Source organism: Eleginops maclovinus, chromosome 18 (genome assembly GCF_036324505.1).
Source record: "Eleginops maclovinus isolate JMC-PN-2008 ecotype Puerto Natales chromosome 18, JC_Emac_rtc_rv5, whole genome shotgun sequence".
In the NCBI taxonomy this organism is placed as follows: domain Eukaryota; kingdom Metazoa; phylum Chordata; class Actinopteri; order Perciformes; family Eleginopidae; genus Eleginops; species Eleginops maclovinus.
Genome location: NC_086366.1, coordinates 11,195,499 through 11,221,515, shown reverse-complemented (window position 1 = coordinate 11,221,515; position 26,017 = coordinate 11,195,499). Strand labels below are relative to the sequence as shown.

General features: G+C 39.5%; 1 protein-coding gene across 1 annotated transcript; it reads right to left on the bottom strand.

The window, feature by feature from the left end:
* Positions 1–29: 29 nt before the first annotated feature.
* Positions 30–22,950, bottom strand: vps53 (VPS53 subunit of GARP complex). The gene is made up of 22 exons (XM_063907603.1): positions 22,807–22,950; positions 22,346–22,426; positions 20,976–21,025; positions 20,812–20,878; positions 16,119–16,205; positions 15,605–15,720; positions 15,011–15,130; positions 13,072–13,150; positions 12,808–12,951; positions 12,582–12,724; positions 11,870–12,011; positions 11,126–11,224; positions 10,924–11,018; positions 9,697–9,939; positions 8,558–8,705; positions 8,196–8,278; positions 8,037–8,115; positions 7,058–7,206; positions 6,868–6,937; positions 6,513–6,650; positions 1,980–2,084; positions 30–1,394 (listed from the first exon to the last, which is right to left on the bottom strand). Exons 1-22 carry the CDS (start codon positions 22,891–22,893, stop codon positions 1,227–1,229), a joined length of 2,493 nt encoding a protein of 830 aa, XP_063763673.1. The 5' UTR covers positions 22,894–22,950; the 3' UTR covers positions 30–1,226.
* Positions 22,951–26,017: the final 3,067 nt, after the last annotated feature.

Here is a 26,017-nt window from a genome sequence, read left to right as displayed (position 1 = left end):
AGTGCACATTAAAGCCCTGTACACACATGGAAAAATGAAGGCAATGTTTTTAATAGTGTTTAACAATTTCGTGTGTAGCATACAATTCAGACATGACAAAGAATCAACATTATTTTAGCTGAAGGCAAAGGAATGTGTACACAAAGCATGTATTTACTTGATTTACTACAACTGAGAGGCACTGCATCATAATCTCTGGTCTTCAATTGCTGATTTTCCTTTGTCTTCCAGAGACTGATATATATACTGCAAGTGAAATTGCTGAGGACACAAGAGACCTCTTAGCAAAGTTTTGAAAGAAAACAAATATTTCTTAATTTGCCCTACGAATTTCAATAAAAGGATAAATAAATACACACAGACAAACTTTTGATTTAATGCCAATACAAAGTAGATGGATGACTGAATTAAATTATCAAATATTTTGGACTGTTGAACAAATCTTACTGATCGCAAACTAAATGCACACATGTACTTTACAGTATAGCATACACCCTTCAGTTAAATGACTTCAGCTAGCTACTGTAGTTCTCATATGCAAGTCGGCCTACAGGGATTGAAAATGCCAAGACAAAGCCGACCTCATGTCAGACTAAAGATGGGAATATTTCTCCATCTCTCAGATTTGAGGAGTCTAAACTCAGTCAGTAATTTATTTTATGCAACTGTTTAGGTCAGACAATCCATCCCGATATTTATGACGCATGTGAATTTTAATTGACAGCAGAGATGCACATATTTCAAAACTGGATCCGAAAGTTGAAATTCAAATAGTTGGGGAAACTATCTATATAGAAGAGTACATTATATTCAGAACCAATTATTATTAGTATTATTATTATTAATTGGAACCAGGCCACTTGTAATCACAGTTGATTAGACATGTCCCAGAGAGGCAGCAAGAGGCTCTCCAGCTAAATACAGTTAACAGCACTGCAACAGTTTTAAGTCCATATACACTGCGCAATAATGTTACAAAGCTCAGACATTGGTAAATTGAATAGAGTTGAATGACATTTGCAACAACAGCTAGTAGCATTTGAGGAAGTTTCTTCATAATCCAGCGTCAACTTGGGTGCATACTACTGTCAGTCAGAAAATTCTTTCATCATCTTTGCTCTTTCCCAACGCTGACCAAATGACTAAATTGAAGTCTTTGACATGACCACCATCCAGGCCTTCAGTCTTTTTCATTTTAAAGATGATATTTCAGTGTATTTGCCATTTCACAATCTTTTCTTGATGAGTTTCTCCAGTTTGCGGATGCGGGAAGACTCTTGTTCCGGGGTGGGGGCACTGAATAGAGAGGGGCCACTGTCGGCCCCAGATGGCGGAGTGGGTAGCCTCTGCCTGAAGAGTTCCAGCATGCTGCTCTGTTCACTGCGCTTCAGACCCTTCACAACCACACACACAAACAAACATAAGAAAATAAAAAAGTAACTAAAGAGACATACAACATGCACAATTGCAATGTAAAATAGTTTGACATTTTAGGGATATGCTTTTTTTTTTCTTCCAAAAGTGAGATAAGAATAATCATAACAGCCTTAAATCTGTACTGAATATTCATGTTGAAGCTGGAGCCAGCAATCAGTTAGGTCAGCTCAGTATAAAGACTGGAAGGGCTCTATCGAAGGTAATACAATCTGCCAACGCCTCTAAAGCTCACTAACTCACTTGTTATATCTTGTTTAATCCGTACACTACAGACAAAAGTGAAGAAAAAAAAAATACCACCTTCGGTTTTATAGGGAGTTATGTGCAGCTGTTAATTAGTGAGCTTTAGAGGTCCTGCTGGGCAGATTTCGTTACCTTCCTTCCAACAAAACCTTGACAGTGATTTCATCCCAGTAGGGGAAGCTAACTAGGTCCAGGTCCAGCATGAATGTTTGCGTTTTCACTGTGCTTTTATAATTTAAAACAAACAGTCGTGTTTCCAAAAACTATTCTTTGAAATTACCGGACAAAAAAAAACTGACCTTCATGTCTAGAATCTTCTGGAAGGTCTCAGGATTTCCATCAGCCAGGAGCTTGATGTAGTTATCAACAAACACCACTGGTGGTTCATGTGGGGCCATCACCACCTGCGGAAAGTAGAGTTTAATGTTGGGTTCAACCCTCCCTCCTTTCCTGTGAACCATCACGGGACGACCCAAGACATCTTTAAATGATCCCACATGGGGCAGCTATGGCCCAAATGAGAGAAAGGGGGGGGGGGCTGCAACTGCAAAAAGCATGTAGTTCTGGCTGCAAACAAAGTTGGGACTATAGTTCTATATTTAGGAGCCCAATCCTCGCTCTTTTTTTTCCCCTTTTAGACGCCAATTACTCCATGCATCAGTGGCAAGAATTGGTTTCACCGGTAATTATTTTGGGGGTATAATGAGTCAGGGCAAAAATCAGCATTAGTCAAGAGCAGACAGAAAAGGTTTAATGAGGCACATGTCGTTTTGGATTAGATTGTATTGGTGTCTTTTTTCCCCCTACAATACGAGCATGAGACTGGAAAACGTGGATTGGGTAGTATGTCTTGCAGCCGCTACAAAGCAGGCAGACCAACACATGGCTGACAGACCCCGCCTCCCATCTCATGCATAGGCATGCATGCACGCAGGGATCATCTCACTAAATGTTTCTCATTTCTTTCAATTCTAACAAAGACCAAATCTGTCAGTGTTTACTTTTTTTACTCAAGGTGAAACATATGAGAAGGTGAGTTAAACAGGGAGGGAAATAGTTTAGTAATCAGAAGCAGGAGAAAAGAGGGAAGAGCAGTCATGAAAGAATTGTGTGGAATTCTTTGCTTTCCCTGCTGACTGAGTGATTTACTTAGCAACTGTCCTGGAGCCAGGCCAAACGAAAGGCCTGTAGGGACCTTGTAAAAAACAGAAGGGGGGGGGGGGTTTAAGAATGAAAAGGGGCATAAAAAAGGAGAGAGAGAGAGAACAAGGGTGGGGAAGGGGTTTGCCTTTTAAATACTCCCCAAAAGAGAGCTTCAGAGCTGGTACAGAGAGCTGGAGCAATGACGGGCTGGGCTGGATAAGCGTGGAAAACAGCCACGTCTCACAGGCATCACACGAGAGGCCGTCTCAGACAGTTTACAATCCTATGCACTTTAAATATCACTGAGTGCACAAAACAGATAACCCAAATTTAAAAAAAGAAAGTTTAATCCTAATTAAAGATATTGGAAGTGGGAAAAAATACACTAATTAGTCTTGGGACTTTCTTTTGTCAGCTGATGTGCAGATCAATATGCAATTTGAAACAAAAAAATATTCTTATTTTATCAATGTAACAAATGATCACACATATTGTGGAAGGGGTATCTAGTAGTAATGAACCCCTCAAGACAAGATCACAGATCCACTCAGCGTCATTAACCTTTTTAACATCTTTAAGCTGGTTTTAGGACAATTAACTAAAATTCATTGTTTTTGTTCAGTCTTACCGCCCTGCTAAACACAGCTTTGTTTCTGCATAACAAAGAAGCTCCGATGAACCACGGTACTTTTCCTGAGCAGAGACTGGTGGAAAGCAGCATTGCGTCAGCTGGTTTCTGGTGGACATTGGGAAGCATTTGGCTAAAGATCCAAGGATCCCTCAGAAGTCAACACCACAGTCCATGTGCAAGTAGGCAATTGTTTTCTAACAACTTCATCAGGTGATAATTGAGTCAATTTTGTGTTAACATTTTTTTTTCGCTGCTCCCAAGAGGCCAGAAAAGGTACAACCAAATGCTGAACAAGACATTTTTAAGTGACCACATTTTTTAGAATTAACTTAAGTGAACATAAACACAGTGGGAAAGGGTTGAATACTTAAGGTAAAAACACAAGGGAGCCAGGCCACATGCATACATGCTGTTTTATAGACTAATATTCTCTAAATAGGACCATCATTTACAACACGAACATCATGCTGTATTGAAGAACACTTTGAACTAACCATTAACTCGTCAGGAAATGTTTTACTCAGGTAAATCAAGTGAGATGAATGGTTAGTTTCTCATAGACTTCTCTTCGCAAACAGTTGCACTTCCAGATTGGCTTCATTTTTCACTAACCGCTTGACTTATAAACAAAGGTACTTCACCTCTAATTGAAAACTCCACAGGATAGTTCTGAGTGTGAGATGATTATACCACCTCAAGAACAGTTACACAAGAATACAAATGTGCAGCTGTGTACCTGGCCAACTAGTTCAAACCACACTAACCTACATTTGCTGAATAATTATTATTGTTGACTCAGTATTAACATTTACATTTACTGTACGTGATTCAGGTTTTTCTCCAGTGTGTTAATCTAAATGTTAAAAAATATATATTTTATACTCTGCTTAAATATTTGTCATGTACAAGTAATCCTGCAATTGGCTTTCTGCTAAATTCTTAAAGTGAGCTTTGGAAAATTAAAGTGCTCCTTCAATTGTCCCAATGAATTGCCGTTCCTTGGTGGGGGTGTGTGCCGGATTACATTTCAAGTCACAGCATCAGAGTGTAATTCAAAACTATTGTTGAGGCTAGACAGAGGAATTATTATATTGACCCTGTTCCAATGGGTTTGTCTTTCAGAGGCTTCAGTCTTAGCCCAAGGTGGAAGCAATTACCTGTGAGGAAACTTGAAGTTGCACAAAGTTGATGGCTTAATGCTGCCCATAGTACAAAAGCTTCTCTTAACTCATATGGGCTTTCTCTTTCCAGGGCCAAAAAAATCTGTGTGGCACTTTTTCTTTCAAGAGGGATGCAACAGAGACTTCTTCCTTCTACGCCTTTCTGGTTCAGTACCAGGAACATTATGCAATGCAGATTGGATTATATTCATTAGGAATGTATAATTTCTATATTATTCTTATTATTACTAAGAATGTACTTGTTATTGATGTGAACCACTTGGAGGCTTTAATGCAATCAGCTGCATCTATGAGAGTTTTTAAGAAGCCATATAGATCACATTCCAGCTGAAGGGGCCTGCTGGCAGTTGAATTCAGTAAAAACCCGACAGTGAATACTGATGTGAATACACTCTATAATTCTATAATGTGAAAGCCCCTTTAATGTGTGGCAGATGAGTGGAAATTCATGTGTATACATTCAGGGCATTTTTCCAGGAAACAAAGACAAGCCTTAAACAGACCATATGGAACAGTGTGCATCCCAGTTGAAAACAGAGAAATAAGGAGAGTGGTTTGAAAAAAAGTACATTTACCTAATAGTATTATACCATACAATTAAAGGAAAGTGTAGCACAGTTAGAGCAGGTCACTCTTATTGTTACAAACATCAAAACAGTCCAACCATGACAAATTCAGGAAGGAAAGAAGGCCCCCCGGGGAGTCCAAGGGAAATTTAGGGACAGGCGCTTGTGTGTGTGTGTCTGCATTTCTGTACACGCCAGAGACAGTTAATTAGGGTGGGGTTAATCTACTACAGCCACATACCAGAGTACTCTCAGGTCTCATACGGTAATTCTGACGCAAACTGGCTGTTTCCTGTGTTTGCTCTCCTCACTGAAAACAACACCCCTATGCTATGTACACCATGATAATCTCTTTTCTTGAGTAGATGGTAACATGTATACTTATTAACTCACTCACGCTTTTCCACTGGCTCAAGGTCAGCCACATACTGTGTTAAAGAATACATTTGTGTGTGTGTGTGTCTTGTGTTGGCCCGTCTTTCACTCATTAAACCAGTAGTGTATGAGCTCCATTCCTTCCCTGCCTCATGTAAGGTAGGTTATTTTATGGAAACATGTTCATAAAGTGCTGCTGTAAGAAGGGGTAAAGAAACAATTAAAAGAGTTATTCTGCATAAATTAACTCTATAAAACAAATGAACTATGCAAGTGACTCAAAACACACTGTTGAGTTCTGGCTTGCGCAGGGAAACCACAGACACTTTAAGAAGAAATGTTGTCTGTTTTTGCTTCTTATGATGAAACCTCAATTAGTGGAAAAAGCAGTTAGCTAGAGCTTGTGCCAGACTATTCTAGGTCAAGCGTTTGCATCAACACCAAAGTTCATGTTTAACTGGATATGTCAGCAACATTAAATCTGAACAATGGCAAACCACAATTAAATTCAGACTGCACTCATCCAAAATGGTCCCTCTAAAGTTCCAAGCCCTTTAAAGGCAATAAAGTGAAGCTTTTATTGTAAGAAAGGAACGCATGAAGTTAGCCATCCAAGTTAAATGTAATAAAATCAGAAGTGTCCCATAAACATCAAGCGACTCTGATAATGTGCTTGAGTTGAACTATTGTGTATTAAGAGAAAATCTCAGGTTCTCAATAAAATCCATCAGTCAGCGAAACAAGCTCATTCTTTAGTTTATTCCAGTAAGGTAAACTGTTTAAACTAATATCTACGGGCCTTAAGAGCACGGTTGAGTGTTTTTCCGACATTATTCTGGTAAGTGCTCTACCCTTTGTACAAATGTGCACCTGACAGCTGCACAGGCAAAGGCTTCTGAAAAAAAGCTGCTGCATTGAAGCCTTACGATTCCTCACCTTTAGGATCATCTCTGCACGGGTCATGCCTTTCACCACTATCTTGGTGTAGCTGGCCGGGGCCTTGCGGAGCACCTGGGAGCCTATAGAGGGCAAATCCAGCAAGACCGTCTTCAAGGAGTGAGTGTCAAGGAGAAGCTGATGGGGTAGGAAACACAATACAGAAAATCAGGCATATAAGATCAGTATTACATGATTAAACACCAGTGCACATTATTGATGTTAGCAATGTTTTTCCAGATTTAATAATCATGCATTAGTTCACACACATGTACTGCAGAAAATATATTGGGATGATGACTCAAAATTAAGATAACCTTTAACTTTAAGATAGATATGCAGGAATTAAACCTACTTGTTCAGCTCCAACCATGCTGATAGGCTTACATCTGAACAGGTGGTTGATAAATTTGGGAATGAAAGAGCTAAGGAAAAAGAGGTTACAAAAACATCAACTTTGGGAAGTGTTGTTTATGGCTTATAAGTAGAACAATTATTTGCATATGAATATTTTGTATCTGTGTGTTTTGTGTGTTGTATTGTACTTTGTGAATTTGATGCAGAATTGTGTGAAGTATTTGCGTGTGGAGGCCAGGTTTTCTCTGATGATGGGCACATTCTGCTTAATGTGCATGATAATTGAGGTCACATAAGGACTCTGGTCTCCCACGTGCTCCACACTCTGCCACGGCATCTGAGAGGGACAGAGAGAGAGGGGAGAGGGAGAGGGAGGGGGAGAGGAGGGATCCTTTAGCATATGCCTTAAAATATATATTATTGTAAGATTTATGTGACAATCCCTTTAAATCAGGGGTGTCCAAACTCACCCTGGGGGACAAATGCAGACCGTGGGCCATTTTGAATCGGCCCTCAGTACATTCAAAAAGCATAATGAAATATGGCCCACAAATGAAACTTGTGCTTCTTAAATATATATGTAAACATATATTACACAGTAGTATTCATGTAATAATAAGCCCTCTTTTCAAATAAATTCAGCCAATTAAAGTTGAAAACATTTTCTAACAAAGTTGATAAAAAAAAGGTCCAATAACTTATTTACATAACCAGCTTGAATTATACCCTTCATTTTTCACTTACTTTAAGCAAGTTGGGGCTCCTGTTTTAAAGAATGAGCTGCTGACTAAATAAATGAAACCCTATGTAGGCTGTTTATTTTTGAAAGCATATTCCAGTATCAAGCATCATTTACCTACATTTGATTGATTTTGCTAACTTGAGGCAATATCACCTATAGTGAGGGGCCCATCCCTTCGTATGTTTTTCTGTATGTGGCCCTCAGGGAAAAAAGTTTGCACAGCCCTGCTTTAAATGCTCTACAAATAAAACAAGGACTTTTTCAAATATGGAATTTTACAAGTTTCTGAATGTGAATGGTTAGCAAAGGGACATTCACAAAACCACCAGAAACCTTCTGTTATGGAAAAGCAATGGCAGTGGTATTGGATTCCAGTATCTTAAATACTAGAGATGAATGTGTGACCGACTGTTTTTGTGTACAACCTTGCTCATAGCAGTGAGAGCAGGGTCACAGGCAGCATCAAGATCTTGAACGATGAGCTGGATACTGTTTGAGATGACACTGAGAAAATAATTGACACCATTAAAACATACTATCCACAAAACCAACAACAGGCACATTGCAGGTCTGTAGTAACTTACGTGCTGAATGTATCCATCTCCCCAGTCAAATTAATTCTCTCCATGAGGATTTTATCAACCTTTTCCTTCAGTTTCTCCTCCAACTGGAACATAAAGTAACAAAAACATAATTAATAAAGACTTAAAATTGCTGTGTTGCCTAAAAAAGGAGCATGAATGAAACCTTCCAGGATGCATTGTAATCTTCACTTCTTATGTGAGTTCCTTAGAACACGGATGAAACACAGGTTAAACATTCTGTAACTGCTACAAGGAGCGAGTCTATTGTAGCGTCTACTGTCACTGCAGTTCATCTCATGCCATACATTTCTAGATAGTACTTAAGATTAGAGCCTCGGTAGTGCTTTTTTGTGTGTGCATGCCTGTTGTGTGGTAGCCAGGCAGTACTCCGCAGTGCTAAGGATGCTACAGATCAGGCACAGCTCGTCCATGGTGAACTTTGCAGCCTCTGAGCCTTCCTTCTCCTTCAGCAGACTGCTTATGGTAAGACCTCCGCTGCTACTGCTGGATCTGGATAGAGAGATGGAGGGATCAGAAGTGAAAAGCAGTAACAAAGATGGAGACAGAGGGGTTAACATTGGCTCTTTTTCTGGCTGTAATATTTAGTGGTGAATTTGCATATATCATTTACTTGTTGACAGAAACCCTACACTTCTCAACTAATCATAACTGGACACATGAGTTTAATAATAACAACTACGATGTAGCTGTACAAAAAGACATTTATCAACCATCTATTGGGATGTAGCACCAGAATGATGCCTCCACATTAATATACATCATAACAGAGAAACCGCAACATAGTTTAAGCTCCTTCTGAGGGCCCCTCTGCAAACCTTTACAGCACACCACATTGCACGACTGTGTCCCCATGTGTTTGTAAGTGTGTGCACTTGCAAAGCCTTTGAGTGCATCTTTGTCTCATGTTTGTGTACAGCTCAGAATATGGTAAACATTAGTCTGTGAGCACAAGTTTGTAATTAGCATGCATGCATATCTGAGAAAGAAACAGAGCACCACTGTGTGAGAGTGTTTTTGTGTATGTGCACAACACAGCCAGTGATGAGTTATAATGTGGCCAATGAGCCAGAGATGTTTTTGCTGGTAGCATATTAGGCTTTGCCACAACATAACCAACTCCAGATCCCTTAGAGCATGCCACCACAATCCATCATACAGACAGGACTGAAGACATATAGGTTAAACTAAACTCCCAAACATCATCTTACCAATAGATCGGACAAATATTGGACAATTTAGTTTGTGAAAATGAAACCCAAATAAATCTGTGTTACTGCCAAGAATACTTAATGAGCCTCATGAATGGAAACAAATGGATTGGAAGCAAATATGGAAGTGTTTTCATTTAGAAACAAAGTCATGCTAGCTTACTTTGTGTTCTCATATTCTTTTAAATCCCTACATCCATGTTATGATGACATGAAAAAGGACATTTTTAATATGATTACCTTTTTAAATGATCATTCTGAACTAGTCTTACTTGGGAAGGTTGCCAGAGAGGATCTTCCAAGCGTACTCTCTCAGGAATTTCTGGAAGATGGTTGTGAGGGCGATCATTGGTTCCCCGGTGCTCAGTTGTGAGCACTGCACCATGCACTTCTTGTAATAGACAAAGAGGTCCGCACAGCTGGGCAGCACTGCTCCCCCCTCCTCCGTGCCAGCCTTGGGTGGGCCTTGTGCTCGGAAGTCAGCCACAAAACGGTCAATCAGTTCGCCCAGGTTCCTGCGGATGCCAGAAAATGTACAGCCAAATCCCCACGGTTGGATTAGGATAAGGAAATAAATGACTCAGATATAAAGGATTTGATAATTAAAATATATTATTCCTAAACCCATTAAATAAACTAAAGGATAAAATAAGAGGCAGGCAGACAGAGGGCCACATGGCTGAATAGGTGAAAATAATCCATGCATATCAAAATCAAAAGTGCTACAGTCAACAGGTCCACAGTCAGTTGGTGGGGCCCGATCCTGCTGGATCTTGGAACTAAAGCCAAGGACAAAACAAGCAGGCCACTGTTCTCTCCTGCTATGTCCCACTGGGGACAGGCTGATCTGGCTGTTGCCTGCTTAAGGCCTTTGGACTGAAGTAAAATGAGGTTGCAACTGCAGAATAGGTCAACACTGTTCCATTGGACAGACAAACAGCATTTAAGGGGCCAGAGAGCCAAAAGCCAGGGCCTGCATGCAAGCACAGCAGTCCCAGAACTGTGTTCAATTTCAGGAGAGATTTCCATTCAAGGAAGGAAAGTGAAGGATGGTGGTAGAAGACAGGGAGACAGGAAGGAAATAAAAAAACATAAGCATGGGCAGTGAGATGCAAAAAATAAGAAGAATGAGAGATTGAGATGAAGAACGGAGGAATAAAACAAAAAAGAAAGAGGAGGGCCAAAAGGACAGAAATAAAGAGGTGGGAATGAAAATAGGCAGATCTGCTGTGGCAGCACTTACTCAACCTCCCTCTCTCCTTCTCCCAGCGTCTGTGGTTGTGTAGCTAATGGGAAACATTTCAGAGGCATTCCGAAACAAGAGATGGAAAGACAGGATTGGCAATGAAGTAGAATGGTAGGTGGGGGATCTGATTGAGGAGTGGGCAATGGAAAAAGGATGCGCATGCCATCTCTAAACACAACCTGCCTCTGACCCTGGGTCTGTGCACCACGACCCAATATGGCCTTGTCTGATTGGATAATTGTGTGTTGCTCACTTGTCTTGGGATTCGATGTAGACGTATAGATGAGGTTCAAAGCACTTGGAGACAATGCCATGGAAAGGGTTGTCTGGCGCTTTTGGCTTCCTGGGCTAAAAGGATGGAGGAAAAATAAGGGATTGTAATTTAGTTGGAGCTCCTTTATAACCAGAAACATCTCACAGTGGAAAACAGATGGGGTCATTCCAGGTCAACTCACCTTAGCTAGATCCTCGTCCTTATCTGCTCCCGCATCCTCACCTGCATCATCGTCCAGGAAGGGGTTAGTAGATTCAAGAGGACTTTCTGGCCTCTTTTTCTATGAAAAAACAGATACATCTTTAGTACTTTTTCTATTGCTCAATTATTAAAGCAGCATTAGGGATTTTACTGCCTCTTAGGCATCCCTTGGTAACAACTCTCTTGACTTACATAAATATTTCTGTAATTATTTAAATACAATCCATGTGAATGAAAAAGCTTGGCCCAGTTTTGCATCCAACCAAATAATAATCATTAACTGTCCATTTTGAGTTTATTGCTTCCAACTCGACACGCCAACATAACGTGGAGTAAAAGGTTTCTTTATGTGGTGACACAGAGAGGACTGTTTGTGTGGGTGAGTAGAACAAAACAAGACAAAAAACAGCTGTATGTAATTGTGATTATGGAAAAAAAAAAACATTTATTTTGGAGATAGCATTAGTTAAAAAAGATAATGCCAGAAGCTATTTAGCTAAAACAATGCTCAAAGTATTTCGGCAAAATATGGTCTCATTGGATAGTCGCGAATACACACATGAAAGACTTCACAAAAACTCTATGATTGGATGAGATTGTGAAAGAAAAGTGTAATTGATCTGTGATTTAAGCTTCTATCTGTTTGGATAATTTAGCTTGAAAATGTTGAAGCAGCTGGAGTTATATTCAGTAAAACTGTTTGTTATTATTGGAGTTTTCTTACTCCAGGTATGTCAGTCAAGGTGCATCCGGTGAAGCGTTTGGCCAGAAGACCCTCGAAGTTTGTGGTCCTCTGAATAGCAAACAGCAGCAGCTTCACCTCTATCTCCTTAGCCCGTGTTCGCATCACTTTGGCAAGCTCCACCCTGAAAAACACAGATCAAAATATGGAAATGTGTTTACTTATGAGAATATTAATTCTAATTGTTATGCTTTGACATTCCAAAATGTTTCCAATGACCCTTGTCAATACATCTATTGAACATCTATCCTATTACCTAACACATGTCTTTTCAGGGCTTCTTTAACGACACACATTCAGTTTTTGCCAGATGCATTTTTGTTGTCCGCTGCAGTCAGGAGTAGCACACAAACAGTGCCCACTTCTTCTTGCCTTATGTAGCTGAGGGAAACAGACTGAGTGTGTGTGGTCACTAGGTCGCCGCTCATGCAGGCCACCTACGTCAACTGCACTAAAAGTCAAATCACAGACTCACAAGAAGCATGCCATGCCAGTATTGTTAATTCCAAAATGTTCCACAGCCACTTTCTCTTTATTTAATTACATTTAATTATTCTTCCTTTATGTCTTAGGGACAGAGACATACCATATTCAGTAAATAGGCTTAAAACACAAACTATAAATGAATAGTCTATCATTATTTGCACCGCTTTCTCCAACGTCGCTGTTTATACTATATGTTGTTTTTCGTTACCTGGTGATGTGGCAGAACTCCACAGCAATGCGCTCCGTCATGCACCACTCCTCAGGGAACATGCGTCCGTACTTCTCCTCATAGTCCACAAGCTGCCGTTTGATCCAGGCGTATCGCCGATCGATCTTGTCTAGCCATGCAACCTGAGCACAGGGTATTTGGTTATTAGGTATGTACAGTTATTAGATATCATCTTGTACATTATGGAATTCAGTTTCTTACTCACATCTTGGTTTTCCTGGAATAATACCAGGTACTCTGAGAGGTGCTGCCTGATAAACTTTTTGATGATCTCCTGTTTGATGCGTGGATCCAGCACATTGGCCACCAGGCAGGCATCTCTCAATACGTTACTGGGACCACCTTGTCTCTGGATGATTAACAATACATGTTTTTTTACAAGGTGGGAAAACACAAGAACAGAGTCTGAATATGAGATGAATTGTATCAATGTTTTCAGAAAAAATCTCAACAAATCTGAAACTCTTACCTTGGAGCCTTGAGAGGGGAAGGACTCTTCAAAATCTGCCAGGATCTGAGTCCCCAACTCGCTCTGTGCTGCTTTTACTCTGGAAAACCAATTAATTATATCTTTTAATTAAAGTTGTTTCCGCAATCATTCAAATGGCATAAGGGAATAGTAGCAATTACACGTGGAAGCCTCCAATATACAACAGACTTTTGGCATATGACATTTTGGCCACCTACTTTGGCAAATACTATTACGATAAAAGCCAGGTGAAATATCCCTAATGTAATTATTGTTGAGTGACTGTAGACAAGTGGCCATTTTCACTTTAGGTTTTTGATAACAAGGACCCACTATAAAATCACTGTATTAAATGTTTCATAAGTGCTTATATAATAAGATCCACTCAGACAATCTGTCTGTCCAGTGCTTGGAGAGTCTGTGTTGCCTGAAGGCATCCAGGCTGGGTTAACCAAGGACAGCTCCCAAAGCCATGACAATGGTCCAGAATAAACAGGATAGGGTGCAGAGATGTTATCACAGATGGATGAACTAGCAGCTTTATTTGAAGTGCATGCTATCGGCTAAATATCCAGCTAACCACCTCGGCTACTGAGTGATAACAAAGACTGCTCTACTGCTCCTCTTTCAGCTGAGTCTCACAGTCTTATAAACTTATCCCAGAGAGAAGGCAAGCTGCCAACTGCAGGTCAAGTATGTGTATACACACAGTATACACAATAGTACAGTACTTAGATAAAGTACACAACAAAACACTTGGTCTCACTGCCTGTCAGCTGATCTGAGAGAGTCTTGGTGAAGTTCAGACAGGGAGAATAGCATTAAGCAATTACAAGAGTAAGGCTTATTAAGAACAAAAAGTTGATCATGGTCAAATATGACGTTTGCACTTACTCCATTTAGTCACGGTTCACTACCAAGACAATAGGGATTTCCTTAACTGAATTCAACTATTTTAAGGCAGGAAAGGAGAATAGAAATGTGGATGCCCTAATATATATACTGTATACTATATATTTAGAGCATGTAGAATCTTTTTATTTGTTTAGACCAAACCATTCTCCTTATGTTTCAGTGCTTTATATTTATTACCGTCCCCTTTTTTATTTAATTTAATAAGTACAAAAAATGACTACTTACTTTTATGTTTTTAATAAGATTTGAGTTCAGAGTATAATAAAATGTGTAGTCTTTTATTGTCTAGCTATGTCTTTCTTTTAACTGTTTTGGTCCAGTTTTCTGTCTTGTCTTATTATGTCGATCACTTTTCCACACAGCTGTTATTTGGTAAAAGCACAGTCGGCCACACCTCAGTCAAAACAGAACAGAAGGTCAACATTTTTTGGGGGGGATCAGCACCACTTTAAACTTGAACATGGCCAATGTGTCCCAAATTGATTTAATGTTCTAGGAAAATAATAGTAAAAATGGAAATGAAATCAGTCAGGGCTGTGGGAAACAAGACTGCAACAATACTCTTTGTTGGCGTGCGTGCGTGTGCGTGCGTGCGTGCGTGCAAATCCAGATATATTGGCATGAGCGCAAACAAAAACTCTGGAATGTACCAATAATTGAAGCGCATACATGAGGACACAAACACACCCTTAGAAAAAGTAAGCTCCTAATCTCTCACAATGGAAGAGTCACAGCCAGAATGGGACTATTCAGTGTTTCCTTCCTCTGTGTTCCTGTATTGGTGGGGTTGGGTGTGTATCGGTGTGAGTGTGTGTGTATACACTGTATCTGCATAAACAGGATGCATTTCGCAAACTACCTCCAGCCAAATACTGTTACCATTTTTCAACAGTTCGGCTGACAAGCTGTGGGACATTAAGCTGTAAGCAGAGAACAGACTTTCTACTGGAAATGAGCCGTTCTTAATGCTATGCTACTCGACCCAAGAGCTGTGTGTAGGTGTTAGTGTGTGCACTTTAGTTACCTCTCAGACAGCTGTCTGATCTGGGGTATGCCCATATACTTGTGGAAATGTTCAAGCACATTGACCACTCCCTGCAGCAGGTTGGCCACCTCGCCATACTGCCTCTTTCTGGTCATGGCTCTGGAACCCAAAACAACACACATTTCTATTATTAAATAAAGAAAATATCTCGCTTTATGTTCTATACGCTACATTTGTCAAGTAATAATGCCATCAATCTATGTGTATATCTTTCAGCTGTATATTCCTTCCTAACATGCTAAAGGGGATTAAAAACACGCTGTACTTAAAAGCAAGCATAGAGAACACAGATGGATGTTATTTTTTCAGATTTTAAAGCCAAATCAGATGTTTTATCAATATATATTAGCAGCTTGAACCCCATATTTCTGAACATGCCACTGGAATCTAATTGACGGAATTAAAAGTCACCATTCAGTTCAGAGTATTTCTACTAGCAGCAAATAATCCTTTATCCGAAAATATTGAATGCATATCATAAGTCTTATGAAAAATCCCAAATGCTTTATTTTGGTCAAATTAGCTTTAGGGTAAACGCATTTTGGTCTGATCTGTTAAAGGGATTGTACCCACTCTAAAGAGTCGACGCCTCCTGCCAACATGTGCAGGTGGTTGAGGGTGGTGATGGATGTAGTGAGATGGCGCTTTGCATGGTCCAACTGCTTTATGTCCCTCGTAATTTCCTTGACCTGCGCAGGAAAACAAACAGGTCAGAGAGGTTGGTCATTTATATCGCAACAAATAAGGAGAAAATAAAAGTTCAGAGATGGGAAAAGAGGAAGCAAGAGAAGGTGAACACAGAGAAATAGAGCAAGATAAACAACCCGCCCACTGGTTCGAGAAACCATTGCTACCGCATGCCACTGAGGGATGGTCTGCTTTCCGAACTCCCCTTCATCCTTTCTCTAAACACCTAGCCTACTTCCTCAACTTTAAATAACTCTCTCCTCTGTTGTAACAGAAGGATACAGAGTGTTCAACAAGACATCTTGTATGTGTGTGTGTGTGTGTGTGTGTGTGTGTGTGTGTGTGTGTGTGTGTGTGTGTGTGTGTGTGTGTGTGTGTGTGTGTGTGTATGTGAACATACCATTTGTTCAGACTTCTCTGCCTTGTCCTTGATGTCTTTGATTTTACCAAAGAGCTGCTGGATTGCAATTTGGGCCTCTTCCAAAGCCTGTCCAAAACAAACAGAGCAAATATGAAACATACAGAGAAGACGTTTTTGTTCACCTGCTGCCGCTGATAACGTACGTATGTATTTATTCTCAACCAAACAGAACTGAACAAAGGAACGAAAAAGCTCCTACTCAGTTAACCCTTAAATGCTGCGTTTGAATGAGTTGAGTTTTTTAGCTGTAGAGAAATGGCAAGTCATGAGAACAGGTATAAAAAAATCCCTTTCTGTTTGATGCTTCCACTTGAGATGCATTAAGTTTTTAAACTCATGCATTCTTCTTTCACGTTTAACCCTTACAAGTGTCTTTTCTAACAGACAGTACTGTGCATTTATTTCAAATGAGTCAACCTACCAAACTCACAATAAAACGTCCCTCTGGTGTCTCAAACTTTATTTTACCGTATTTTCTTTAATCCACAAATTCATGTGAGAGAATGAATGAAAATGTATCATCCCATATATAAAATGTCAACCTTTTGCAACACTGTATGAGAAAAACACATGTTACACTTATAATACTGTTGCATTGAGACACAGGGCTGTGTGGAATAACTGTGTGTCAGTTGTGGTTTGCCAGCCTGGGTTCGTATTTCCAGGGATATTTTCTTATCCGCTCACAACTGGCTTTGAGCCATGTTAAAAAAATATCCTGCTTATGCCTGTTCACAGTTCTGATGTATACAGACTAATTGCCAATCTATCTGGAGAGCTAACTAGATATCTGACACTGATAGCTTACTTTGACACATGAGCCATAATGCTAATCTCGCCATTAAGGCTGTCACTAAAAAGGCTATTAGCAGTTTTAAAAAAACCTATACAGCCAGTCCGGATTAGATAACATCAGTTACAGTTGTTTGTGAGATAGTTAACGTTCTATTCAGATAGTTCCCCATCATCTGACATGGCAGCTGTTCTTTGATGCTGCTAAACGGAGATTGTGCTCCGGCACCTGATTCACTTCTTGCCCGATGCTACACACGACACAACTTTGACTTTCCAAAGATTCTCACACACACACACACACACACACACACACACACACACACACACACACACACACACACACACACACACACACACACACACACACACACACACACACACACACACACACACACACACACACACACACACACACACACACACACACACACGGAATGCTAACAGCCGGCACCAGCTGTGCAAAGAATTTACCACTTTTGCAAGCACGTCTAAGAAACAGTGAGTGAGCAAACACACACCAACTGTGCACATACACACAAACATAAATACAGCTTGCACTGACAGCAGAGGATTCATTTTGCCTCCGGAGTGTGGCTAAAAAGCAGCACTTGGTGACTGTGTCGTGGAGACCCAGTAAAAGTCAACACAACACCAAGACAAGGTCATTAAATCACAGCAAAACCCTTCTGACATTTCAACCTGCAAGGAGAGTTTCACCCTTATAATCTAAACCTAAGCTAGCACTTTATCTACTCTGTGTAATAATATTGGAAGTATGTCATGGAGGCCAGACAGAGAGGAGCTCTTTTTTAATACACATGAGAAAAAGTCTAGGTTGCACCTTTCCTTCTTTCTTTCATGCTTCAAGCCACCCATTGGTTGTTGGGTGATTGGATAAATGAATTAGAAAAATGCATGCAGGTTATGTATATACTCTTTGATCTGAGTGGAAGGCAGTGCCACTGAATCTTCTAGGAGCTTCCCCGGGGGAGCTGTTCAGCAAACAAACTGCATGCAGGAGAGGCTAGTTCCAAGACTGTAATTGCCAATCACGCAGGCTCAGCTGAGAGGATCTGGCATGCTTCCGAGCGCTCATTTCCTGTATTTAGCCTTGAGGAAAGCAGAGCGAGAGACCACTGCCCAGCAGGCGCCCCTCAGCCCGAGATATTATCTGCTCACACACAAACACGCACATGCACACCAGTGAATCCCTAACATGCAATAAGCAGCAGGGTTCCAATGCATACATACTGTAGGTAGTGTAATAGAAGTACAAAAGGAGCTTAAACAGGATGCACTTCCCTCCTCCCTCTGGCAGATGCTCGTGTAGCTTTCTGACATACAGGATCGGTTAAATGGTACTTCCGAGTTCAGGGCCACTTCCAATAAATCTGATCGACCTATCAGGGCTATTTTAATAGTTGTTTCAATGCCAACATGTTGTATTTTTAGGGCAAACGTGACGAGAGAATAACGATTTGTTTAAAAAAACTCTCGGTGTTAAAACAATTGTTTTGTCATAGCTAAGCCTGACAGTAACTAGTATCCAAAGCACCACTTTCTATTGCATTCTCTAGCCCAAATATAAATATCCTAGTATCCTGCTGTCATTTCTTTAATTGTTTAATTTGTCCTTTAAAACGCAATACAAAATGTTGGCAAAGTTGGTTTGCAGGTGATGTACTAATACACTTTGAATAGGCTATATTGATAAAGTCACTACACATATTTGCGAGGAAGATTGAAAGTCACTATAGAGCATTAAGACAGGAAAGCAAGGAAGCTAGAACAAGCTGTGAACAACCTTTTTTTGAGTTAACATTAAATATTTACATTAATGCAGTTTCCAGAGGAGAACCAGCCTATACTGTATTTCCTAATGCATCCCTCCCTGTGCTTAAGTGACTATATATGAAGTATGTAAACACTTACAGACAAATCAGACACACAGGAAGAAAAACGACATGCCAGGATGCCAACCATGCAGGCCGCACGCCAACCATGCAGGCCGCACGCCCCACTATGTGTATGTGTGTGTGGAATTAACTGGTAACAAATGTTTGGGTTCCTTAATGAGATTCTTGAACTCAGACATGCACATATAGCTTCCCACCGAGCCAGGCTTTTACGTCCTTCATTAGCGGTGCGCTGCGCTATTGCACTGAATGTGGAGCAGGTGTGCACATGGTATCCAAATTGCCTTGGCAACAGGCAGGAACATTGTGTGTGGCAGGAAACTCTCGGTTGGCCGGCTACAACCATACAGATATTGTCTGTGTAAAGTTATGTACATTTGCCAACATAGCCAGACCGCTCAGAAGAGTTCAACCATCTGCCATCACCTTCAGCCCTGTAGGCAATAACCTCTGTATTATCTTCACACATGAAAGGATGCAGACTAAAGGAATTCTGGATTGTTAAGAAATTAGCCGCATATGAAAATGGCTAACTTCTGATTAATGACAGAGTCAATGTTATTATAATTGAGTCTGCCTTAAAGCCACTTGACACCAGAAATTACCGTCAATCATACAGTAAGCAATTTGGCTTGCAGGGCCATGCGTGTAGGCATCTGTCGTACTGTTGTTGTTTTTCATTAATGAATGATTTTGAAGACTTTTGGTCGCCAAGTAACAGTCATTGTACCACTTAATAACAGCGCTGTAAGTCGAACACCAAAGGAATCACATTTCCACACTCTCAATCTTTGCAGCATATAACTCAGAAAAAAACACAAGAGAACTATTTCCCAGAATCTCCTCCACTTTCTCTCCGCTCCTATCTTGCTGTCTCCATTCTTCTCCATAAATGTTACTTAAGTTTCATCTTGGGGATTACTTTAAGCTCAGTGAGTTGAGATCAGTCAACAGCAGAAACGACTAAATTGCTGAAACTCTTAGTTTTATTCTGTTGCTTTATGTGCTAATCGCCGTCTTGAAATGAACACCTCTCCGTCTTTCCATCTACAGAAAGTATTTTCCCTCTGGAAATGTTGGAATGGCACTGCGGGGTTGGAAAAACAAACTCAAATTATTGTGTGTGGCTGTGTAAAGTTATTGGTCTGGGGGGATTTAGAGTGTTTCCGCTACCAAACAGTAGCTAACAGGGAAAGACAGGGCCACCGGGCCAGACACCCTGACGACAACACACACCTAATCATGTCAACTGTTTAGAACATACACGGCTCCCCCGTCAGGTGTCACATTCCCTTTGAGCTACAACTCCAAAGCTACAAAAAGAGGACCTGGATTAAATCAGTAGGAGCTGTTCTTTTTCATCATGCTCCAACATGAAAAAGCAAAGACTCAAAAGCCAAGCTTTTTAAAAGAAATCTACATTTTTGCATACGAGAATCTATTTCCCAGACGTGTTTTCCGTAAAGAAGGGCAGTTTGAGCAGTGGGAATGGTTCTGAGTCATCTTGTCCTTTTCCATGGAAGCAATGTGGAGAGAGGAAAGAGGAGGAGAGCGGGAAAAACATCTTTCTATGGCTTTAGAGAAGCCAGTGGCACTTTTCTAACTTCAGAAAAAGGATACTGTTTTGAAAACCACCAGTGAAAATGAGGCCTTGTGGTTGCGTGTACGATAAGAAAAGAGTGTTATCATCCCCCGTTTCCCTCAAAACGGCTACACGGTTACATTATCTTAGACAGATATATCAATCAGCCTTTGCCGACAACTCCAGCTCCACCATCATCACTATAACAAGATAATACATTTCAATAGTTACTTGAATCTTAATTCTGACACCCAATGAAACATGTTACATAGATAAAATAAATGCATTTCTTTTTCTAGCCATAATGACATATAAATGACACAATTCATTGCCAGAAAACCTATTTAAGTCGATCAAGTTTGTTAAACATCTGACCCACCTGTCTGCCATCCTGACCCACGTTGGTCTGGCCTCTCACCACTGTCCTGATGTTGTCATCAAGGCGCCTATCAAATGTGACACAAATGGCACTCCAGTCACATTGAGGGTAAAACAATGAACAAAACAAGAAATGATGCAATCAAGTCAATGAAATGAACTCACCGGATCTTCAGACGAATCTTGTTTACCACGTCATCAATATTAGCCAAAGACTGAGGGGAAATACAAAGACAAGTTATCAGCTGTTCAACTTGTATTTTAGGACCACAAAAAAAGCCTCAGTACTTAAATACATGCTTTGTAGCATGAGCCTAGGGGGAAAGTTCACGACAATACAGAAAATAGTCGTTCCTATAATAATTCCTATATGAAACTGCTCAATAAAAAGGTTTGTAGATCATTGTAGTTAAGGAGTCATTTATTTTAGATTTTTTTATTCAAATATTATTATTATTATTATTTTCTCGAGAAGGCAGACATCTCTTTGGCCATTACCTCCAACACTGTTACTCACACCAAAACAATTTAGATTGATAAAAACTACTGCAGGTGACCGGAAAACTTCAATTTTTGATTTTTAGGTAAACTGTCCCTTCAAACAAGCTGATAACTTTGCTTCAAGTTATACAAATCTGTTCTACGAGACCTACATTTCAAATGCAGCACAGCTATAACCCCTCACCTGATAAAATAGTACATATAGAATCCATTTCGGTGAAAAAGAAGGGCATTAACACAAGGGGCCCTTCCATGTAGAGTATGAACACAAACTATAGGGTAACAGCGACCCCTCATGGAAAGGAAGTGTACAAACAGACATTTATAAGTATGAAATGAAATAATTCCTATTGCTATTCCTATTAAAAAATCCAACAGGAAGAGGTGTGTCTGAATAGTCCAGTGTCAATAACTTTTCTGCTAGGAATTTTGGGGTCACATATGAAAGCTATTGATATAACCGGAAATTATCTTTTATTAAAATGTTATTGTTGAATAAATTCATGACATCAGTAATGACGAAGATTTGTAACATAGGCCTATAGCTCCGGAGAAAATTAAGAGACCACTCCAAATGTTTCTTAAATCTTTATCTCTACATGTATGGCAGCCATTTCAGTGTAATTTCAACACAGAGAAACGTTGTCAGTAGTTTAATGAATACAATTTAAAACATTTAACTCAAAGCCATACCTATAAATAATAAAACAAGAGAAAATAATAATGCTGAAGTGGTCTCTTATTTTTTTTCCGGGGCTGTATTATGCTAATATGGGCATTAAGGTTTGAGGGCTCTGATGTGAGCTAATCGTCCTCTGACTGCTGACAGTCTGGGAAACTGCGAATACTAGAAGTGTATATCAGTATCAGTGTTGAATATCCAACATCAAAATAATTTCTCCACAGCATAACCAAAGACACATATTATAATTTCCACCAATGACAAATATATCTATTGACTGCCCCCGAATAAAGCGGATATCAGCGTCATAAGCTTTTTCACTTCAGTGTACCCATGGATATATAAAGTGTACCTGCTCGGTGGGGAACAGGGTGTTGATGTATTCAACAGCATTGAAGTCTGCTCTATCCAGTGGGTCCTGGCTGGGGAAAACCTAGTACACAAAACACAAATGACGTCCAGTCAGTAAGTCATGGCTGACAACGTTTCAATAAATATTTGATGTTGTAATTTGGAATACTTCAACATGCAAACCGATGGTGAATTGTCACTGAAAATATACACTGACAAGTTGATACATGTGTAATTACAGATAGTACAATGACATTCACAAAGACAACCAACAGAGTGTTCTTGGCGTTATTTTAAGCAACATATGAAACGACTTGACGATGTTTTGGAGGAAACCAAGGGGTTTTCGGCTAGCTGTGACAGCAGTGTAACATTGAGCTAGCCTGCTAACAGCTGGTTTATAGGCAAGAGCAGCAACACTGTCTAAAAGCTGATCATGGTAGCCGAGGGTCAAACAAATACCTGTTCAATGGCTAGTTGCACCTCTGGGGTGAGATGCAAAATAGCCTCCAAATCCTCAGCTAATTCAAATTCTTCTTCCTCCATCATTGTCAAAACAAATCCTGAAAAAAAATCTCCGGCATACCACTTCCTGGTGAGGAGGCTTTTGGGATACTCGATGACGTAGAAAATGGTGCTTTCATGGCTGTCGGAAATCGGAGTTACACTTGATAGTCGCATCTTTCCATTCATCTTTCTTCAAAAACATATAGGAAACTCATATAATTTGTATACAAAAAAGTTTAAATCATGGTTAGACATATAAAGTAATACAATAAATACACAAAATAAGAAAAATAAAAATAGTTTCATATTTCAGATTAAATATTTGTGTTTTTAACAGTGCAACTATAATGTTTTAATTTTTGGTAAAAATATTCAAAATGAGGTTTGGAGTCAGCAGATTTTTTTGATGAATACGACATTTCTGCACTTCCTCTTTCTCCTGCATCCCCTTCATCCCAATCAATTGATTCACATTAATTCTGCTTCTTTAAAGTAGCTACTAATGAATTTCCCAACAAAAGTGGTAAATGCAACAAACAGTAGATGGACAAGAACGTCAAAAAGTAATAAGTAAAATTTGTTTCTAATAATGTTGTAGCATTTTTTTCAACAGTGGCTTCCTGTGTTTCTATTAGTTCTACATGTTTGGCAAATTAATACATAGAGGCAATAGATGCTGAAGGTTGGCATCAAACTTTCAAGAAAGCCTGAGTGTGTGGTACAGGGTAGTGAGGGCAGTAGCCTTTTTTTCTTTTAAATGTTGTATGAAAAACAATTCTAAACACAAATGCAGGCATTAATCAGAAACAGAAGGTGAACCATGGTCCAAGGGAATTCAATTAAAAGCATTAATTAAAACATGTTGGATCTCGACAAGAGGAACTTATTATTAAAAAAAACCATTTATAATAATTTCAGTTCAACCCCAACTTCAACAATAGAGCAATGCTCTTTGAAAATTTGCCTTCATAGTTTTTGTTCCACCTCCATGCCTCAAAGCCCTCTGTGGGCTGAGGTAATGGATTTTTCGTTTCAGAATATTGAAATTATTTTTTTCACAACCTTCCAACCCCTTCCAACATTGTTGACCCACACATTTCCTCATAGCTCTGGTCCGATTATCCTAATAGGCACTGTGGCCTTTAACATGATTCCATTAAAAGTGTGCCCTGCACTAACAATTTTACATTCTATAATTGTCACTACCACAACGACTGTTCCAAGAAATCGACTCCCTCCTGCAGCAACATGCTGTCCTCTTCACGCACATCAGGATTTAAAGAGCAGCAGTGCCCCCTGCTGTTTAACGATGCAAAACACCAAACGACAAACATACATGCTCCCTTAAGCTCCAGCTTCTAAGCATTACACTATTCTTTTTTCTTTCAAAGACTTGCATATAAACCCATAAGAAAGCTTTTAGAAGACGAAAGCAGTGGAGTGCTGAAATAGAATAAGGTGATACAGAGAGTAGAGGACAGAGTTTAAAAGGCTGTGGGGGGATGAGGATAAACAATGACAGAAAAGAGAGAAGACAAAAAATGGTGGTATCAGGTTTAACTGCATATTAAAGAGGGATAAAAATCAATAGAAAGATAAAAAGGAGATGGGATGGGACAAAAGGTACTTTTCATATCTGTAGACATAAACTGTGTTTTGTAAATGTAACTAGGAATCTGTCACTCATGATAGATTTGCAATGGACTTTATAAAACTGCTTCAATTCATTAGCAAATAAGTAATTCTCTGACATTTTAAAGGATGCACTGAACTGCGAAAAAAGGACAAGAGCGAAACACACAAGACGCGAAAGAAAAGCAATAAGATATGGAGGCCGGAAGACTGAAAAGATGGCTGTTGAGTAATGTATACGTGTGGTACAGAGCAGCTGTCAGACAGCCGATATAAATCTCACCCACAGAGGAAACTCATCACATTGTATACTCACCAGGGGGTAGAACTAATACTGCAGACAAGCAGTGTGTGTTTGTGTATGCATTAGTGATAGAGGCTTGTTAATACATTTTATGACTTTCATGTGAAAACAGGTTGTAAAGTAAAGTCATGGTTAGGAATAAGCTACAAATGAACAAATGCTGCATAATTCAGCTGTATAGCAAAAAATGCTACTGAAAACTTTCTGAGTAGTATTTTTCATATTCCACAGTTTTCACTGTGGTTTATTAAAATCCCATTTAAAAGCACTTCCTGCAACTGTGTAAAATACAAAATACAAGTGAAAATATTAAAGAATTGGGTAGACAATTTGGGAATTACTTTCATTCTGCAGATTGTCCCAAAATGACTCCTGTGAGTCAGATACTTCTTTGTATTCTTAATCATTAGATTCCTAATATTGATGCCTCAATTTAAATTTTTGTTATTGTTGTAGCTGGAGCTAAATTGATCTACTTTATAAACTGTTGGGTTGTCAGAAACATTGGGCTGACAAATGGGGTAGAAAAGAAGAACAAACTAAATGTCTGCTAACACACATTTATTTTCATGTATTTTTAGAAGTTTCTTATGAGTAACAATGGATTATTTTGCCCTTTTTTACAAAAGTATAACTAAACAGGAAATTGAAACGTTCTTAGTTACTTTCCACCAGTGATACAAATGCATACAGAACCAGGTTGGAAAAAGATCGGCAGTAAGAATGAGTAGATATCGACCGTCATGACAGCACTTAATTAGCCAGACGGTTTCTGATAGCTTATGTAAAGCCACTTACTGCTAATGCCTGAGACCGCTATGATGACCTGATAGCTAACAGCTTTTCCCCTCTTTGACAGGAAAGTGTTCAAGAAACAACAGACTTACGGTCAGGCCAAAGCAAGTGCTTCAGCAAGTCAAGGCAGATTAGATTAGTGTATGTTAGAAGGAAGTTATCACAAGGTCTTGGCGATATATTTGATGTCTTTCAGAGTTGTTAGGAGACCACGATTTATGAGAACATCTGTTTCAAAGTATAGTGACGAGGAGACCCTTAGTATATACCCACAGCACTTGTCAAGACTAAGATACAAATGAATTTTAAACAGCTTACCTTCCATGTACATCTACACAGTTCATTTCAACATACACTGAAAAAACTGAAACGCTGGCTTTAATTAAATGTATAATGGCAACAATTTCACACAACTGTATTCGGTTAGTTGAAAGA

Bases quoted from the DNA above. Each gene is read 5' to 3' on its own strand.
- vps53 (XM_063907603.1), bottom strand. From the start codon at position 22,893: ATGATGGAGGAAGAAGAATTTGAATTAGCTGAGGATTTGGAGGCTATT. The intron at 16,206-20,811 runs GTGGGTCAGATG...TGTTTTGGACAG, and splicing joins TGGGTCAGGATGGCAGACAG to GCTTTGGAAGAGGCCCAAAT. The intron at 12,012-12,581 runs GTAACGAAAAAC...TGTGTTTTTCAG, and splicing joins GAGTTCTGCCACATCACCAG to GGTGGAGCTTGCCAAAGTGA.